Raw genomic sequence first — 21,591 nt, forward strand, 5'->3', positions numbered from 1 at the left:
TTCAGCATTTCTTGAAGAGAAGGTCTAGTGACAACTCCCTCAGCTTTTGTTTATCTGGGAATGTCTTAATTTCACTTCATTTTTGAAGGACAGTTTTGCCAGATAGCAAATGCTTCGCTGACAATGTTTTTCTTTCAGCACTTTGAATATGTAAACCTACTGACTTCTGGCTTCCAAGGTTTCTAATGAGAAATCAGCTGATAATCTTATTGAGGGTAACATATGTGATGAGTTGATTCTCTCTTGCTGCTTTCAAGATTCTCTCTGTCTTTTGAATGAACTTATGTTTACCAGGTGGGGAAGGGTGGAGGGAAGGGATAGTTAGGGAGTCTCCTATTGACATGTATATACTGCTATATTTAAAAAAGATTCTCTCTGTCTTTCAACAGTTTGATTATAATGTATTTTGATGTGAGTCTATTTGAATCTATCCACTTAGAATTCATTGAGCTTCTTGGATTTGTAGATTCATTAACTTCATCAAAATCTGAAAAGTTTTCAGCCATTTCTTCAAACATTCTTTCTTCCCATTTCTCTCTTCTCTTTCTGGGACTCCCACAATTCATATATTGATTTTTTGATGGTGTCCCACAAGTTTCTGAGGCTCTGTTCACTTTTCTTCATTCCTTTTTTTCTGTGCTTATACTCAATAGTTTATTGTCCTATCTTCAAGTTTACCAATTCTTTCTTCTGCTTACTTATATCTGCTTTTGAATCCCTATAATACACTTTTCATTTCAATTACTGTACTGTCAATTCCAAGATTTCTTCTTGGTTCCTTTTATAATTTCTATCTCTTTATTGTTATTATCATTTTATTCATACATTTTTCTGTTTTTGTCTATGTCTTCCTTTAGCTCTTTGAACATCTTTAAGATGGTTGTTTTTAAAGTCTTTGTCTAGTAAGTCCAATATCTGAGCTTCCTCATGGACATTTTCTGTTGATTTGTTTTGTTCCTTTGATAGGCTATACTTTCCTTTTCTTCATATGCCTTGTGATTTTGTTGTTGTTGTTGTTGAAAACTAGCCACTTTAATCTTATAATTTGATACATCTGCAAATCAGATTCTTCCCCTTCCCCAGGGTTTGCTGTTTATTTACTTAGATTTGTTTTGCTTTTTGTTTTACTATTAAAAGTGTCTCTGTGCATTGGATAAGCCTGTGGTGAAAATTTGAGATCTTCTTGGTTTTTTTTCTGAGCCTGTGTCTTTCCCTGGGCATGGCTTTCTAAATGCCCTGTAAATGTGATTGATTTTGAATGTTCTAATGCTTGAACATCTGGCTCTCCAAAGAGGGGAAAAAAAGAGAGAGATAAAAGTGCAGTTTGTTCTTCTGGAAGACAAATCTTCTGGAAGACACTTCAGCCAGTGACGTTTGAAACAATGGCAGCCAGACTCTGTACCTGTACCTCAGTGATCAGAATCAGCAGTCAGAACACTGAATCTTGATCTTCAGAGGACAAGGTCCTTATTGTTCACCCTGGTTCCAGCAAGACATGAGCATGGCCCTACCACATGGTTATGGGTTGGGTGATAGGTAGCCATTACCACTTTTAAGGCTGAAATTGACCAAAATTAACCATAACTTACCAGCCAAGTTTCCCTCTGGAAGTTGCAAGCATTCAAATAGTCTTTAGAGTTCCAAAATAAATTACTTCAGACAGTTTCTGCCAGTACCATTGTTGTCTAGGTGGAGAAATGGGTTCCTGGCACTTCCTACTCCACTATCTTCTCTAAGGTCATTCTAGACAATACATTTTTAAATCTTACTTTTTATAATAATTTGAATGTTCACCAAAATTTAAATGCAACAGCTAAGAAAATTACAAAAATAACTAACTTCAAGTGATAATTATAACAAATAAAGCCCACTATGAAATGTCTTTAGACTAGTTTAAACTGTAATAAATAAAATAAAAATAAATAAAATACTGTAGTATGTTTATTGTGCTACAAAGTTGTGATGCTCCTTTTAAAAATGAAATGAAATCATGAGTCATTCCGAATCTCAGATAAGCTAAGAAACTAGCCTAAATTCACACTACTAGAAAAACAGCATGAATTCTAGCCCTGGAATATCTAATTCCATAGCTCATGCTCTTTCTAATAATTCTCATTACATTCTTTTAATATCTGGACTTCAGTTTGAACTGGCAGTTATTATGTACAATGACATACATAGGCTATGGAGCTAGACTGTTGGTGTTCAAATTTTGGCTCCATGCCTTACTAGTTGTGTGACCTTAGGCAAAGTAACAGTGTGACTCAGTTTCCTCATCTGTAAAATGAGAATAACAACCCTGTCTCTACTTCTAAAGCATGAGATTGTTTCAAAAAATAACTGAAGTAATCTGTGTAAAGTCTTTACAGTAGTGCCTGGTTCACAGTTTAATCATTAAAATGTTAATCATTATCTACAAAACAAAGAGATACTAGAGTAGGGATTTTCTATAAGTTAACTTCAATAATTACAATTTTAAGACTTCAGCTACTCATTATTCCAGAACAAATGAAAGTAGAGGATCCCAAAGGAATATAAAAGCTTGAAGGATCTCATAGCTATGAGTTGGAATAATGAAACAAATGACTTTAACTGGAATTTTGTAATTAAGAATCTTTGGTAAATTGCTCCATTTCGTGTAATAAGGTTTATCTGGTTTTAAATTAAATGAGTATAAGTTTAATTATTCTCAATAAATCATTATTATGCCTTTAGAAAATACTGATATGTGTTAATATACTCATAGTAGGGAGTAATTGGTGATACAAACTGCTAGGGGAACTATCCTCCTTAAACATGTCATCTTTAACACATTATCCCATTAAGAATCATAGAAATGTTATAGTTTTCAACCAATACATTGATATAGATTTCAACCAGTAAGTGGTATAAAATAAAAGAACATGTATAATATGCAAAATCAAGAGGGGTCTTGAATAACAAATTTGGCTGCAGCAAGATTAAAGATATTCACCTAGCCTTTCTTTAAAAAAAAAAAAAGGAAAAGAAATAACACTCTTCTGGAAACAAGAGGGTTAGTCCTCTCATATGACAACTATGTTATATCAAGTATTTCAAAATATCATGTTTTCTGAAGTTTAGGGAGATTTTTTAACCCTAATTTCTTTAAAATGCTGCAAAAGTAGAGGGTTCTGTGTTATAGTAGAGTTCTATTTTTTTTCAGTATTGCAATAATAGATACTATGCATATATATTATACATATACATCAAGAAATGTAGAAATCTAATAATGTAAACAAATAATAAATGCTGATTATTTGTAATAATTTTACCAAAAGATCAGTAGTTTCTGAACTATCCGAATTAATATCAAACTCGAAGACCATTTTTCTCTTTTTACTACTTTCTTCAATGGGTACATTCTTGTTTTCTCTTTGCTGAATTTTTAGTTTCGTTGGTGTCTTCACAGTATATGCCTATTCAAAAAGAAAAACAATATGTTATCCCATCAAATAAAACATATGTTATTAATAAAGGCAAGTTGAGGTTTTAGCAATCAATAATAACTCTCCATTATTATTGGCATGTATATGAAGTAGAAATTTTGGATAAGAATTTAATTCAGAAGTTTTTGAAAACAATCATGGTGGAGAGAGAGGGAGAAAGAGAGGGAGGGGCAGAGAGAGAGAAAGAGAGAGAAAAGAGGCACTCCAGCATCAGCAGTCAACAATCTTAAGAGAGACTTTAATTTTTCTAACAATGATTAAGACCCAAGACCTGAAAGCTTTTCTCACTCCATAAAAATACTTCCTGATTTATTTGACAAAAAGTTTGCTTATGTTTTGTTGACAAAGTAATTCCATTAGTCAATGTTTAGTATTCCATATTACCCTGTAATATGGAATATGTAAGTTTTATAATTTTTAAAAAGTATCTTTAAAAAGTAAGGGCACTGATATCAGCAAAAATGGCAGAATAAGGAGCTCCAAAAATATGCTCTTCCACAAAGCAACAAAAATGCTGGTAAAGGTGGTCAGAATCAGCTTGTTTAGAACTGTGGAAATTAACAAAAGGCTTGCAACAACCTGGAGAGTTTTTTTGTTGTTGTCGTCAATGGCTGAACTTCTGTAAGAAGAGCAAAATTAGCAGTATCTTAACTTTTCCTCATCTCATCCCCTGCTCTCTAGCTCTACGGTACCCTTAAAAAGTAACAGCCCACATTCCTGGTCCAGCCTGGCAGCCACTGGACACAGCAAAACAGAACTGGGAGCTCTTTCAAAGTTTTATTCCCAAAGAGTTGTCATTATTTGACCTGCCTAGTGGTTCTCTGGATGATTTCATTTACAGGACTGTCGGTATTTGACCCAACTCGGAGCTCACTCAGTTAAAAAAAAAAAGCTTTCTCCTTGATGTGTGTAGGGTAGGGAATAATATTTGTCAAAAACAATTAAAGACAAGTGTTTTAACTTTGCAGCTCCCTGAGGCAATGATTAACAGTTGGGTGAATGACAGACTAACCAAAAACCTTAAAAGGACAGCTAGGAAATAAGATGTCCATAGGGGCTTTGAAAAACTCTGATATATTCCTGGAAATACAGAAAGCCATGCTCACAGACAGGGCTGTGAGTAAGCACAGGAAAGACATGAGAAGGCCCTAAGCTCTTACCTGTGGCTCATCTTGAGGGTCTGCAAAAGCAGAAACTGAAGGCTAAGGCAGAGTTTTCTACTGTCTGGCTGAGTGTTGAAAGCATGCCCTAACACTAACTTATAGTCCTTTGGCAAAGATTGTGAGACTTATTGATCCGGGTATTTAAGGAAATCTCTATTAAAACAGCTGAACATTAAGCTAACTAGTAGAGACTTTAGTGGCACTCAAAGAATACAAACTTTACAGAATTAATTTAGAAAAATCACTAAACAAACAGTAAAAACTATGACAAGCAGAAACAACAAACCTTGAGGAGAAGGGAGAATCTGATTTCCAGATTTGTCACTTACATTATTTTTAATGTTCAGATTTCAAGAGAAAATTATAAGCTGTGCAAATAAGAAATAATGGCCCATACATGTGTGAGGAAGCAATCAACAGAAACTATCCCTAAGGAAACCTAGTTATTGGACTTCCTAGACAAAGACTTTAAACCAACTATTTTAAATATGTTCAAAGTGAACATATTATAGTAATCTTACAGTCATATTATAGTAAGAGATAAGAAAAACCATGTCCAAAGAACTAAAGGAAAGTATAAAGACAATGTCAAACCAAATGGAACATCAACAGATGGATAGAAATTATTTTTAAAAGAACCAAATAGAAATTCTGGAGTTGAAAAGTACAATAACTGAAATGAAAAATCACTAAAGAGGCTCAACATCAGATTTGAGCAGGTAGAGGAAAGAATCCATGAACCTGAAGATAGTTCAACTGATATTATCCAATCTGAGTAACAGAAAGAAGAAAAAAGAAAAATGAAAAGAGCCTCACAGACTTGTGGGACACCAGTAACCATACCAACATACACATAATGGGAATGAGAGCAGAGGGAATTCCCTGGTGGTCCAATGGTTAGGACTCTGTGCTTCCAGTGCAAGTGGCCTGGGTTCAATCCCTGGTTGGGGAACTAAGATCCTGCAAGCCACGTGGCACAGCCCCCAAAAAATAAATATAAAAATAAAAAAAGAATGAGAGCAGAGAGAGAAAGGGCAGAAATAATACTTGAAAAAATAATGACTGAAAACCTCCCAAATTTGATGTAAACGTTAATCTGTACATCCAAGAGGCTCAACAAGCTCCAAGGAAGATAAAATCAAAGAGATCCACACCTAGACACATCATAACCAAAATGTCAAAAAACAAAGAGAAACTTGAAAGTAGCAAGAGACAAGGGACTCACCATATACAAGGTATCTTCAATAATATTAACGGCTGATTTCTCATCAGAAACCAGGGAGTCCATAAAAGATTGACATATCCAAATGCTAAAAGGAACCGTTACCAAATAATTCTATATCCAGCAAAACTGTCCTTCAAAAATGAAGGAGAAATTAAGATATTCCTAGATAAACAAAAATTGAGAGAATTTGTCACAAGCAGACCTTCCCCACGAGAAATACTAAAGGCAGTCCTTCAGGCTGAAATGAAAGAACACAAGACTCAAATTCATATGAAGAAATAAAGAGCACCAGAAAAGGACACTGCATAGATAATTATAAAACATAGCATAAATATATTTTTGTTTGTAACTCTGTTTTTCCTATCTGATTTTAGACACAGATATATAAAGCAATAATACTGTATCGATGGGCTTAAAATGTATAAATATGTGACTTATGTGACAATGATAGCACAAAAGAGAAAGAGGGAACAAAGATATATTGGGGCAAAGTTTTTATATACCATTGAAATTACACCGACATTAATTCAAACTAAATTTAAATTAAGGTGTTAACTGTACTTTTCAGCTAATCACTAAGAAAATTATTCCAAAAGTATAGTAAAAACCAAAAAGATTAAAGTGGTATACTAGGTAATACCTATTTAACACAAAATAAGACAGTAATGGAAAGATACAGGAAGAAAAAGACATAAGACATATAGAAAACAAAGAACAAAATGGTGGACCTAAGTTCTACATTATTAGTAATTACATTAAATGTAAGTCAATTAAACATTCCAATCAAAATGCAGAGATTGTCAGAATGAATGATGGAAAAAAGCATGATCCAACTATATGATGTCCACAAAAGACACAATTTAGATTCCATAACATGAATAGGTTGGCAGTAAAAGGGTGATAAAAGATAAACCATGCAAATAGTAAACAAAAAGAGCTAATATCAGATAAAATATACTTTAAAAAAAAGATTACTAGTGACAAAAGGAATATTTTATAAAGGTAAAAGAGTCAATCCATCAAGAAAAGATAATTGGTATTAAGTATACATGCAGCTAACAATATAGCCCCAACACATGAACCAAAAACTGGGAAAATTAGATAATTCAACAGTAATAGTAGGATACTTCCATACCCCCACTTTCAATAATGAAAAGAACAACCAGACATAAGATCAGCAAGGAAATATAATACTTGAACAACACTATAAACCAGCTAGATGGATACTTAGCAAAATCACAAATTTGGAAATACAATGCATTCCTAAATAACCAATGGGTCAAAAAATAAATCACAAGGGAAATTAGAAAGTACTTTGAGAGAATGAAAAGGAAAATACAACAGACTTATGGGATACAGTGAAATCAGTGCTTAGAGAGAAGTTTATAGATGTAAATGTCTACATTAAAAATTACGATGAAGACATGACAATTAAATACAGTATGGTACACTGAGTTGGATCCTGGAAGAGAAAGAGGACATTAACGGAAAAACTGTGAAATCCAAATCAAGTCTGAAGTTTAGTTAATAGTAATGTACCAATGAATGATTCTTAGTTTTGACAAATGTACCTGGTAATGTAAGATGTTAACAATGGTGAAAACTGGGTGAGGAATATAAAGGGATTCTCTGTATTACCTTTGTAACTTTTCTATAGATCTAAAATTAATTGCAAAATAAAACTTTATTTGAAATAAAAAGTAAGGTCACCACACCACCAGAATAGCTAAAATCTAAAAGATGAAAAATACCATGTGGTGACAAGGATGCACAGCAATCAGAACTCTCATTCACTGGTAGCCAGAATGTACAATAATTTGGTACAATAAATTGGTACAATCATTTTTTTTAAAACATGATTGGCAGTGTGATACAATAAGAAATATATATATATTTGGTCTTTGTCCTTGGTTCCTGACACACAACTTCTAAAACCCTTGTAATTTCCTGAGTGACAGGGTTGACAGGAGGCATCTTTTGGTATAATATTTGGTCTTTGTCCCCTGTGATGTTGATAGGAGAGTTTTTTGTTATTCATAATGAGCTCCTTTCAACTTACCTGAGTTTATGCTAATGAAATAACTGGTGGTAGGGGGTGCTTCAGCATGATAGCTTCAGGATGGTGGCTGGTTGCCAGGAAGACCAAGGCATGATTAGAAGTTTGGAACCTTTCACCCCACCCCCTGAACTCCTAGGAGGGGAGATGGGTTAAAGACTGAGTTAATCACCAATGGCCGATGATTTAACAAGTCATGCCATGTAATGAAACCTGAATAAAACCCCTAAACAATGAGGTTCAGAGAGCTTCCAGGTTGGTAGACACATGGAGGTGTTGGGAGGGTGGCACTCCCGGAGAGGCATGGAAGCTTCTGTGCCCCTTTCCCCATACCTTGTGCCCTATGCATTTTTTCTATTTGGCTGTTCCCAAATTGTATCCTTTATAAAAACTGGTAATAGCAAGTAAAGTAATTTCCTGAGTTCTGTGAGTCATTCTAGCAAATTATTAAACCTGAGAAGGGGGTTGTGGGAACCCCCAATTTATAGCCAGTTGGTCAGTAGTACAAGTGGCAAGCCAGGACGGTGTCTAAAATGGAAGCCTTGTGGGACTGAGCCCTTAGCCTGTGGGGTCTACATTAACTACATTAACTACAGTGTCAGAATTGAATCAAATTGCAGGACACCTAGTTGGTGTCTGGAGAACTGGAGAATTGGCTGGTGTGGGAAAACACACACACACACATTTTGTATCAGAGTAAAAACAGCTCAGGCTGTATCTGTTAACATGGAATGTATTATGCATAACCCTGTAACCCAGCAATTTCACTTCTATGGACATACCCAACCAAGATGTGTACATGTCAAGCAATACATTTTTATAGCAATGCTATTCATAAAAGCCCACTCTGGAAGCTAACCAAATGTCCATTAACATTACAAGAGATAAATAAGCTGTGGTACAGTCACACCATGAAATACCAAATAAAAATAAAGCAACTTGAAGCAACAATGTGGATGAATCTCATAAACATAATGTTAAGTGGAAAATGTCAAAACAAAAAGAATATGATTCTAATTATAGAAAATGCAAAAACAGGTACATCTAATACTAGAATTTGGGACAGCAGCTGGCCTTGGAGGAAGGGCTAGTGACTGGAAGGGGAAACAATCAGCTCTTCTGAAGTGATAGTAATAGTCTCTTTTAATCTGAGTGCTAGTAATAAGGTTAAGTTTGGTTTGTAAAGATTCATCAAGTTGTATAATTATGATCTGTGCATTTTTCTTGCATATATTTCAATAAAAAGTTTTTTTAAGTAAGGTCATTCTTCAACAGAGATCATTTCATATTTTGAATAACAGAATAGTAAATACAACAAAATAATTTTATATAAAAGTCTTGCTAAAAAAAACTATTCTTTTTTTAAAAATACAATAAAAATAAAATAAAAACAATATATCTTTTTTTTAAAAGCCTCGCTAAGCTATGTACTTTACTAATTTTCATAAATTCCACGAGGTGCATAATATTGTATATATAACAGGATATGAGTGGAACTCTTTCTTTTGCTCTGGAATTGTCAACTAAAGCACAAAGCTGGGGGAAAGTGCCAGTAACACATATTCTAAAGAAAGCTACCTACAATTAAGGCCAGCTCCTTCTCTAAGGCTTGTTAAAAGGTGATAGAACAGGCCCAACAATCACCAAATACCTCTCTTATTCCCAGTTATTTTAAGGAAACTGGGAGGTGAAAGCACAAAATTTCCGCTTAGGGGGTAAAGACAGGTTGAAATACTCTTCCCCGCGACTCCCAAGACAAGTGAGGATATAACTTTAAAAAGCAGCCTTATAAGAAGGGGAGAGTGGCATCTCATTCCCTAAGTGGATATAAACCTAGGCAGAAAATTTGTCTGTCTGTCTTTGTGTCTGCCTGAGCAAAGTAAAAAGAAATTAGGGAGAGATAGATGGCAGAGAGCGGGAAAGGGGGAGTCAGAAGTAGAGCATTATGCACCACCATTTAGCACTGAAAGGTTGAATGAATTCCCCATGGATTAAATGGACATGTCGAAGATAGCTAGAAATGAGCCACCTTGTTAGTGGCACCTGCTCCACAGGGCTGACTGCTAAGTAAAAGACTCCAGCAGCAAGATGATGAGGAGTAAACAGCAAAGGGAGGTAACTGAGGTCATACTGGAAAATGCAAGTCAAAACCAGATTTTGTACATCAGGGACCTATGCACTGGTGAATGCCAGAAAGTGATAAAATTTGCCCAAGATGTCATTAAGTTGTGAACAGTGATAGATTAAAAAAATGAAACCACTTCGTGCTGGTATAACAAATAATTGAAACTTTAAAGAAAATGGTTTCATGTCTATGTGTGTGATACCAGATATATGGTATGTGATAACAGAGACTTCTTTTTTATTAAAAAAAATTACTACTTTCTTAGAAATTTTAGCAACAAACCTTTGGTAATGGTGTAGATAAAGTATTTTTGGCAGATGTCCACAGACAGTCTCTTTTATCTTTTGATTTGCCATAATCAGCTGATGGGAAGTTTCCAGATATATTTTGTGAAGGAGCTGCTTTAGAATCAAGTTTCCAATAACTAGTTTCAGGTGTTTCCAATAAAGATGTCTGTGTTTTCTATATTGAACAACAAAAGTGAATAAAGTCATCATTAAATGTCATTTTAATTAAAGTACAGCAACTAGTAGAAATATCACTGAAATAAACTAGAATTTACCCCCAAATTTAGTATTGATTAGATAACTTTGAATAAATTTCACTTATCTTCTTTGTCACTTTATTTTCCCATTTAAGATGAAAATGGTATCTGCCCCTCTTTGTCTTCACAGAGCTGCTATGAAAACAAGTAAGACATCTCAACTCCCTATTTGACCAAAAGTTGAGAATTCTCCAGAGAAAAATCTCTATTCCTGGTGGCAAAAAAATTTTAATCTGAGGTTCATTCCAGTAGCCTAACAGCCAAAGGGCATTCTCTTTTATGCTTTCATATTTCCTCTATCATCTATAAAAATATCAGCTTTTCCTATCCACCAGCTTCATTCCCCCCTCCAAAAAAAAAAAATAGAGAAGAAAAATTATGAAAGTAAAGAACTAGAGAAATTTTCAGGGCAAGATAAAGGTAGCTGATTAGAAGGCACAAACTACTATGTATAAAATAAATAAGCTACAAGGATATATTGTACATCACAGAGAATATACCCAATATTTTATAATAACTATAAATGGAATATAACCTTTAAAAATTGTGACTCTCTATGTTGTATACCTGAAATTTATATAATACTGTAAGTAAACTATACCTCAATTAAAAAATAAAATATAAATTTTTAAAAAGGAGCTAAATGAGGTAATTTGAAGGTTTCTTGCCCAGTTCTAGTGATCTCACTTCATTATCCTTTTTCCAATAGGTATGAATTTTGACAGCATTTTTTCCACAGAGTTGCAGTTCTATATCCTTTTCCATAAATATTTCTATATCCTTTTCCATAAATATTTCTATATCATAGTTGATAACACAATTCTGATGAAAGCAAATTTTCTTCTGCTCTCTGGACTCATCAGGAGTCATCCTCAAAATCTCCAAAATGTAACTGCTTTCATGGACAAATTTTTCTTACCCAAAAGGACTGAGAATGGCAACTACACCACCTTGTGGTCATATCTTGGAATCTAACATTTCCCTGGTAGCCTAAAAGAAAATGCACCAGCATTCTAGACTACTGAAATAACCCTCTTTGTAATACATCATGAAAATGTATATACTTTCCTACAAGTTACATTCTTTTCTGAATATTACATTTCCAATGATGCATATATACAGAACATTCATGATTTTCTCTTGTTCTTTTTAAACAAACATTTATTTGGCATTTCCTATGTGCCAAGCACTATTTTAAATGCTTCACAAAGGATTAAATGAGATTTAATCTTCATAACAACTTTAGGAAAAAGGTACTATTATTATCCCTAGGTGATAAAACTGAAGCATGAAGAAGTAACATTCCCAACCTCAGAAATGTTTGATAAACCTAATGATTATTATATATAAGGCTTGTGATACTTCAATATTGTTGGAATAAAGCATAGCACACAAAAGTCTATTTAAATCTTTTCATTTCTTTTATCATTTTCTCATTATTTGCAATATATATATCTAGACACCCAGATAAAATATAGGGACCTAACTAATCTACTTGATAACATATATAAATAATAGACATATATTACTGGAATTATACATGAATCAAAACAACTCTATAAGACTATGTGATATATACTTTCATAATATGAACACATTCTATATTTAGAAATAAATATTGGAGTTTAACCAATTTATTATCTTCATCAGACACTTCGCTTAGACTATATCTAACCCTCCTGGCTAATTTTAATATGACAATAATTTCTCCAAATATGATGTTTTCAAATGTCTATCAGTGTCTGGACATATGAAGCACCTAATATTCACTCACAGGTACAATATTTCTTTTTTTCTTCTCTTTGAACCCAAATGTAACAAAATTATAGCACTGTCTATACCAAAAAATTGAACATTGTTGTTTGGTATAGACAAACAACATACTCTTATGTTAGACAAACATATACAAACAATATACAAACAAGACAAACAATATACTCTGTTACTTTCAGTTTATAGTTAAAGCAACTTCTGTGGGGACTTAGGAGACTACATCACTGTGTATAAGGAATATTTAATCATTTTAACTAAAATTTGCAATAAAACTCTTCTGTAATAATTCTATATTACCAACTGGATTAGAAGCTGAATATAACCTCCCTTTCTCATACCTGATGCTTCCTTCTATGTACAGGGAACATTCCTAACTTCTCTCTGCTTCCTTAGGAAAAGAGCAATGACTTAATGGGATTGTTGAATATGGAAGGAGTAATGGGGGACATATAGTTCAGCCCCTTCCTTACTCCTCCTCTTGGGTACCAGAGGAAGCACACATTCTACTCTATGCCATACATTTTACAAGAGCAGGCCATTCAAGTAGGTACACTTGTCCCAGTCTAGCTCTACCTGTGATAGAGTAGATAAACTTGTTTAATTTAGGATTTCAGGATTAAGAAATCCTGTTGCCTTCAAATATAAGCCACACTGTCCAATATTATTTGTCAATAATAAAGATATTATGTTGATTTTCACTGCCTTTCTCAGTTGGCTTAGACTTAAGAGAGCAAGATGTCATTTATTTAGCCCTCTCAAACCTCAAAATTAAACACAATCTAAACATGAGCTTTAGAATTTTTAATTGAAATATTTTCCCCCAATGTTGGAAATTTCTCAAGAAACACAGAAGTACCTAACTAATTTAATGCTATAATAAAAACTATAAAAGAATAAAATCTCTAAATTTCCAAATGACAAATGCTTTGAAATTTTTTAGCTAATGCTTTTGAATTAATAAATAGAAAGAAACAATTTTGGAAATGAAATTGTGTGATATATATATATTTAATTTTTATTGGGGTATACAACATTGATTTACAATGTTGTATTAGTTTCAGGGGTACAGCAAAGTGAATCTGTTATACATATACATATATCCAGTCTTTTTAAGATTCTTTTCCCATATAGGCCATTACAGAGTATTGAATAGAGTTCCCTGTGCTATACCATAGGTCCTTATTAGTTATGTATTTTTATATAGTAGTGGGTATATGTCAATCCCAATCTTCCAATTTATCCCTCCCCCACCCTTACCCCCTGGTAACCATAAGTTTATTTTCTACATCTGTAACTCTATTTCTGTTTTGTAGATAAGTTCATTTGTAGATTCCACATATAAGCAATATCATATGATATTTGTCTTTCTCTGTCTGACTTAACTTCACTTAGCATGATAATCTCTAGGTCCATCCATGTTCCAGCAAATGGCATTATTTTGTTCTTTTTAATGGCTGAGTAATATTCCATTGTATATATGTACCACATCTTCTGTGTGATATATTTTTGATGTTATTTTCCCATTTATGAACAAAAAAAATTTACCAAGATGTTAGAAAGTGAAATGGTTATAAAGAAATCTATGAGAGTTATATAAAACTCTTACCTTGTCTTTTTTTTCTTTGAGAGTAACTGTGTTTTCTTTTGCTTCTCTTTTGAGGTTTGCCTATTAAAAAAGAATATCAAGTACATATAATGTAGTCATTACTATTATAAAAAATTAATGTTCCTATTATCAAATCTTTCCTAAGAAGTATTAACAAAGAATACTGCCTTCTAAATCTTATAAAATAATGAAAAGAAAAAAGAAAAACAAATTAGTTCCTTTCTACAAAGGTATGTTATTTGATGTTGATTATCTTTTTAAAAAATTCTGATCTGTCTCCAGCAGTTATCTGTGGACTCGTTAAGTCCTTTAAAATGCTGAATCTCAGCTTTCTCATTTGTAAAATGAAGTGGATGGATCAGCTTATAAAGTAAGGGTATATACAAGTAACTAACTGTAAAGAGCTGCAAAGAGATCCAAAATATTGTGAGCCTTTAGAGGCAGAATTCCCTTTTTCTCTGTGTATGGAGAAAAGCAATTCAGTTGGACACTGAATAATCAATTTTCAACTTGAGATAAACAGGTATGAGAGAGAAAAAGAAAGTACAAAAAAAGTACAAAATACTTACAAAATAATACATCATTTCTCTAGTACTCCAGGAAATAATACATTTTGCTGGAGATTAGGGCATGTGTATTCAGTGGGAAGAAAAGAAAAATTAACCCTGGCCTAGAGAAAAGAATATGTGCAATGCCTTTAATATGACAGTCATCTGGAAAACAGAATGGTTACAGCTCCAAGGAGCCTTAAAGGTCTCAGAGAAGAAAAAGTTTCAATAAGCACAACTTTAGGCAAACTCGCCTTGCCTGCCCATGATGCCTATGCCAATACCTGCACTCACTGAATGTCTGTGTACACCATGGTATCTCTCCCAAAGTGCTGCTCCTAACCAGAGAACACACTTCACCATGAAAGAAGCTGGCAATAAGCTGATGTAACAGTAGTCACTGCTCTTATTATGTATCCTATCAACTACCAATAGTTAATCTTCAGTTATCACAACTGGGGTCTACTCTATGGGGATGAAATGCTGTCTTCTAGGATAAAGTATACCCTCTAAACTAGCTAAATTACACTGATTCTCAGAATACATATCTTGGCTTCTAGAGGACGGAAGGGAGAAAGCACCTCCCAAAACTGCACTTTCTCTACAACTCTGACTTTTGCTACTCTGGAGATCTTAGTACAGTCTGTTCTAATACAACATGGGTTTCCAAGGTGTGAATTAGCTCATATACAAAGGTATATCTTTGGTAGTGTCTAATTAATCATGAGTTCCCTAAGACAAAAGTGATGGGCAGTCCACTAAGGTACCTATTTAATCTGAGTAACTAAAAGATGCCTGTAATACGGTCTGGTAAAGAGAGGATTGACTTGAGGCACAGGACTAGAATATGATAGCCCTGTGCCCAAACTTCAGACCTGAATAAATTTACAAACCTAGAACCCTCTAAATTAAACAAAAGCCTGGTACTATTGTGGAAGGATTCTGCGATAATATCACAAATTCATACTGAATCCTTCCTACTACCATGTGCACTGAGAGAAATACTAAGACTTATGGGTAATTGGGCATTGACTATTAGCTAACACCAATTCTTGTAACCCATAATGTTATTATTTTTTCACTAGTTTGAGCGCAGGTATACTGGGGTCAGGTGATAAATAGCACTTAATCCAAGTCCACCTCATGGTGAGCCCATGGAACCATAAACCTATCCTGTGGTCATTTCTTTAGATCCTGAGTATACAGCTGAATAGATAAACTCAATAAGTGGCAAAATCCCCATATTGGTTCTGACTACAGAGTGAGAGATTTTTATATTTGGAAGGACCAATTGGAAGACTTTAAAACTCTCCTTCCATATCAAGAATGTAAACAAATATACAAAATACCACACCTCACTAGGCAGAGATTAAGGCACCATCAAGAGATGAAAGATATAGGAAAGGTGATTTAGTACAGTCTCACAAAGCCAACCTATTTTAAGTGGAAGCTAAGACTGTCATTCGGTAACAATTTCTTCATACCAACTGGTATGTAAAATAGGTCAAAATCGGGACTGGCATATTGACTAGGATCAAAATTGAAAACTAAGAAAAAGTTTCATACAAAACATGAGCTCAACTTAAATAATGGAATTGTGATTACAGAATAGAATATGTGTTTTTATTAATCCTGATAATGTAAAATAATAAAACATAAAAATTGTATATGCAAAAGAATAGGCAGTAGGAGAAAGTGTTAGATAAATTGTTTAAAAATATAAAGGTAACGAGTAAAATAATTTAAAAAACTATACACACCTCCCAAATCAACCAAAAATACACACACATACAATTTAGAGAAAAAGACAATAAAATAAATATTAATATGTAATGTAAAATAAAATGACAAAAGCATGATTAAAATATATATCATATTGATAAGGGTTAATATCCAGAATATGTAAGGAACTCACACAACTCAACCAAAAAAAAAACCAAATAATTTTAAAATGGGCAAAGGACGTGAATAGATGATTCTCCAAAGAGGATATACAAATGGCCAACAAGTGTATGAAAAGATGCCCAACATCACTAATTATAAGAGAAATGCAAATCAAAACTACAATGAGCTATCACTCACACTCCTTAGGAGGATGACCAATATCAAAATAATAGAAAATAAGTGTTGGCAAGGATGCAGAGAAATCAGAACCCTTGCACACTATTGGCGGAAATGTAAAATGGTACAGTTGCTACAGAAGACTGTATGGTGGTTCCTCAAAAATTAATAATAGAATTACCATATGATCCAGGAATCCCACTTTTGGGTATATATCCAAAAGAATTCAGAGCAGGATCTCCAAGAGACATTTGCACACCCATGTTCATTAATTACAACATTAATCACAATAGCCAAGAGGTGGAAGCAACCCAAATGTCCATCACAGATGAATGGATATTCATCCATGTGGTATATACATGCAATGGAATATTAGGCAGCCTTAAAAAAAAAAAAAAAAGGAAATTCTGTCACATGCTACAAATGGATGAACCTTGAAGACATTATGCTAATTGAAATAATCCAGTTACAGAAAGACAAATACTGCATGGTTCTACTCATATGAAGTATCTAAGGTAGTTAAAATCATAGAAACAGAAAAAAGGTGGTTGGAAGGGGAATTAGTGTTTAATGGATTTAGACTTTCAGTTTTGCAAGATTAAAAAGTTCTAGAGATCTACTGTACAACAATATGTATATGCTTAAAACTATTAAACTGTATACACTTAAAAAGTGTTAAGATGGATGGTAAATTTAATGATACATATTTTTACCATGATTAAAAATAATAAAACTACAACCATTCTATCTTATGAATATCAATATGAAGGTACTAAGTAAAAATATTAGCAAACAGAATCCAGCATCACATTAAAAATACTTCATGACCAAATGGAGTTCATTCCAGAAATGCAAGAATAATTTAAAAATACGTATCATATCAATAAATACTATCGGGAAAAATAAGCTACTAAATAAAAAGAGACTCTCAGATTAGACTCCATCAGGGTTAATAAGAAATGGACAAAAACATATAAGACAAACAAGTCCAAAAAGAAAGTTAGGATCACAACATAAATATCAGGCAAAGCTGGCTTCAAAGCAAAAAGGACAAAGATGAAAGATACAGTTTCCAAGGAGCAATTAATTAGTATAAACTTTTACACAATGAATAGTATTCATCAAAACATGTAAAGCAAAATTGGCTGAGAACTCACAAAGAAGAGAAATATAACAGTAATAAAACCTTAACTCCTTCTTTCAGCTCATGATTGATCAAACAGAAAAAATATATAACAAAGTTAAAGTAGATGTCAAAAAAAACTGATACAGTAGATCAAACTGTTTGGTAAAGGTGGAAGAGTGAAGGCAGATTATAAAATCTTCCTCTCCCTACACTAACAAAAAAGTATAAAGGGAGGGAGGAAAGATAAGTAGTCAAGAACTGGCAAAAATGAATTCAACAACAGAAACATACCATATCAGGCCATAATCTCTGATTCTAGTGAAGGTTCAGCATGAAAGATACAGAGTACAGCTGTGCTGATTTGACTCAATGTGTCTCCTAATCTAATCACTACTTACATGGTATTGGTGAAAGTGAACACATATAATAATGAGAAGAATTGTCACTAATATACCTGAATTTGTAAGAAGAGATCTGAGGGGATAAGCAGGCAGTCCAGGAAAAAGAAGCCTAGGAAATGCATGAAAAATGACTAAATCTTATCATTTTGGTCTCTCTAGTCTGGACAAAAAAGCATAACAACCATACCCGTATAGAATTAATTATCCTTGCCAATAAATAGAACATATTAGAAATAAAGTCAAAACACAAAATGTAAAAAAGAAGAAAAGATTCCCCTGAAGGAGCAGAAAACATAAAAAATATGAGATTCATTGAAAAACCACGTGAATTTTGTCCTAATCCCTGGGTCCACCTCTCATCACCTTGTAAGTGAGGTATACCAAATCATGATATTCTTATCTTTTCCCTCATAAAATTTGGTTAGTGAGGAAATACAGCTTGGAAGAGAGATTGGAAAAATGGCAAAAATGAATAACCATAGCTTATCCTGTTGGATAGACACATAGGCTCCAGGGCTTCAGCCTGAGTTGGTTAAAAGATGTGAAGCCTAAGGAAAAAATCATCACAAAAAAACTACAGACCAATCTTTGTTATGAATCTAGGTGCAAAAATTCCTCAACAAAATACTAGCAAACCAAATCTAGCAGAATACAAAGAAGATTATATGTCATGACAAAGTAGGATTTCTCCCAAGAACTGAAATTGAATTTCATCAAAATTAAAGACTTTGTGCTACAAATGATGCCATCAAGAAACTGAAAAGACAATTCAAAGAATGGGAGAAAATGTTTAAAAATCTTATATCAGATAAGGGACTTGTATCTAGAATATATAAAGAACTCTTAAAACTCAATACTAAAAAAATAAGTAACCTAATTTTAAAATAGGCAAGTATCTGAATAGATATTTCTCCAAAAACGATACACAAATGGCCAATAGCATGTGAAAAGATGATCAACATCATTAGGCATTAAAGAAATACAAATCAAAACAACAATGATATACCATGCCACACCCACCTGGATGATTATATCAAAAAAAGACAACAACAAGTATTGGTGAGGTTGTGGAAAAATTGAGACCTTCATGCACTGCTAGTGGGAATCCAAAATGGTACAGTTGGTTTAGAGAACAATTGGGCAGTATCTTAAAATATAAAACATAGAGACACCATATTACCCAGCAATTCTACTCCTACATATATAATCAAGAGAAATGAAAACATATATCCTCACAAAACTTGTACACAAATATTCTTAACAGCATTATTCATAATAGTCAAAATGGAAACCCAAATTCCTATCAATTGATAAATGGATAAATAAAACAGTATACCCATATAACAAAATATTATTCAGCAATAAAAAGGAATGAAGTACTGATATATGCTAGGACATGGTTGGACCTTGAAGACATTATGCTCAGTGAAACAAGACCATATAGTATATGATTTCATTTAAGTGAAATATCCAGAAGAGGTAAATCTTATAGAAACAGAAAGTAGATCATTGATTGACTAGAGCTAGTGAATTTGTTGATGGGAGCAAAGGGGCAGGTATAATTGCTGCTGGGGGGTTGATACGTATATTCTAAAACTACGTAGCAGTGATGGTTGCACAACTGTCAGTAACTGTCAATGTATTTAAAAACCACTGAATTGTACACTTTAAATGGATGATTATATAGTACATAAACTATATGTCAGTGAAACTGTTTTAAAAAACTTTCAGAGCTGAGCAGGGAAACAGACAAAGTTGGGGACTTTAACACCCCTCTTTCAGCTACTGATAGAATCACTAGGCAGAAAGTCAGCAAAAATGTATAAAACCTGAACAACACAACCAACTAATTAGGTTTAATTGACATTTATAGTATACTCCACCAACAACAGCATAACATACATTTGTTTCAAGCACCTATAGATCATTCACCAAGACAGACCATATTCTGGGCCATAAAGCAAACCTCAACAAATTTAAAAGAATGAAACTGCTATGGACTAAATGTTTGTATCCCCCCAAAATTCATATATCAAGGCCTTAACACCCAGTGTGGAATGGTGTTTGGAGGTGGGGCCTTTGAGAAGTAATTGGGTTTGGATGAGGTCATAGAGGTGAAGCCCTCACGATGGGACTGGTACCCTTATAAAGAGTTGAAGAAACCAGCGTTCTCTTTCAGCCATGTGAGGACATAGCAAGAAAGTAACTGTCTTCAAGCCAGGAAATGGGCCCTGACCAGAACTTTACCACGCTGGCACTCTGATCTCAGACTTACAACCTCCAGAACTGTGAGAAATAATATTTGTTGTTTAAGCCATTCAATCTATGGTATTTTTGTTATAGTATCCCACAGACAAATACAGAAATCATAAAGATTGTATTCTCTGACCATAATGGAATCAAACTAGAAATCAGTAACAGAGAGACAACAGGAAAATCTTTGAACACATGAAAATTTGAAAACAAACTTCTAAATAATCAATGGGTCAAAGAAGAAGTCTCAAAGAAAAATAAAATTATAAGAACTGAATGAACACAAAAACACAACATATCAAAACATACGGGACACAGCCAAAGCAGTACTGAGAGAGAAATTTATAGTACTAAATGCTTACTTTAGGAAAAAGGGGAGAGTGATTTCAGCAAAATGGCAGAATAGGCGTTTTTACCATCCTCCCCATCAAGAACACAGATTTTGACAATCATCCATAGATGAGAATACCTCTGTGGAAGTTCTGGAGTCCAAAAGAGAACTTCCAGCATACTATTAGAGCAAAAAAAAAAAAAAAAAAAAAATCCCAGATTGAACACACTGAAGAAGATAAGAAGAATGGTTTCATTTTACCCACATCACCCCCTCTCCCAAGAAAATACAGCACAGTTCCCAGAGAGAACCTGTCAGTCAGCAATTTTTCCCATGGGGAAAAGTGAGACCATGAAAGTAAGCACCTAGCTTCCCCAACTATGCAAAACACTGCCAAATATTTGCAAACCATATATGTGATAAAGAGTTAATGTCAAAAACATATAAAGAACTCATACAATTCAATAGCAAAAAGCCAAACAATCCAATTTAAAAATTGGCAAAGGACCTGAGTAGACATTTTTCCAAAGAAGATATATAAATGGCCAACAAGTAAATGAAAAGGTATTCAACATTACTAATCATCAGGGAACTGCAAATCAAAAGTACTACGAGATATATTACCTCATGCTTGTTGGAATGGCTATTATCAAATAAAACAAGAGATAAATGCTGGCATGGATGCAGAGAAAATAGAACCCTTGTGCACTACAGCTGGGAATGTAAATTGGTTCAGCCCCTACAGAAAACAGTATAAAGATTCTTCAAAAAATTAAAAATAGAACTACCATACAAGTCAGCAATTCTACTTCTGAGACTACATCCAAAGGAAATGAAATTACTATGTTGAAGAGATATCTGTACTCCCATGTAGCATTATTCACAACATCCAAGACATGGAAACCACCTGAG

The 21,591-nt window shown here is 33.7% G+C and overlaps 1 protein-coding gene across 2 annotated transcripts in view; it reads right to left on the bottom strand.

Annotated features, from left to right (window-relative positions):
* The window catches only part of SYCP1 (synaptonemal complex protein 1), a 164,667-nt gene that overhangs the window by 5,004 nt on the left and 138,072 nt on the right, over positions 1 to 21,591 (bottom strand). For both annotated transcript variants that reach the window (XM_061186137.1, XM_061186136.1), the window contains 3 exons: positions 13,960 to 14,019; positions 10,319 to 10,498; positions 3,294 to 3,437 (listed from right to left, as the gene is read on the bottom strand). In XM_061186137.1, the coding sequence (XP_061042120.1) occupies positions 3,294 to 3,437; positions 10,319 to 10,498; positions 13,960 to 14,019 (384 nt within the window). The remainder of the gene's footprint in view (positions 1 to 3,293; positions 3,438 to 10,318; positions 10,499 to 13,959; positions 14,020 to 21,591) is intronic.

This window comes from Eubalaena glacialis, chromosome 3 (assembly GCF_028564815.1).
Source record: "Eubalaena glacialis isolate mEubGla1 chromosome 3, mEubGla1.1.hap2.+ XY, whole genome shotgun sequence".
Classification (NCBI taxonomy): domain Eukaryota; kingdom Metazoa; phylum Chordata; class Mammalia; order Artiodactyla; family Balaenidae; genus Eubalaena; species Eubalaena glacialis.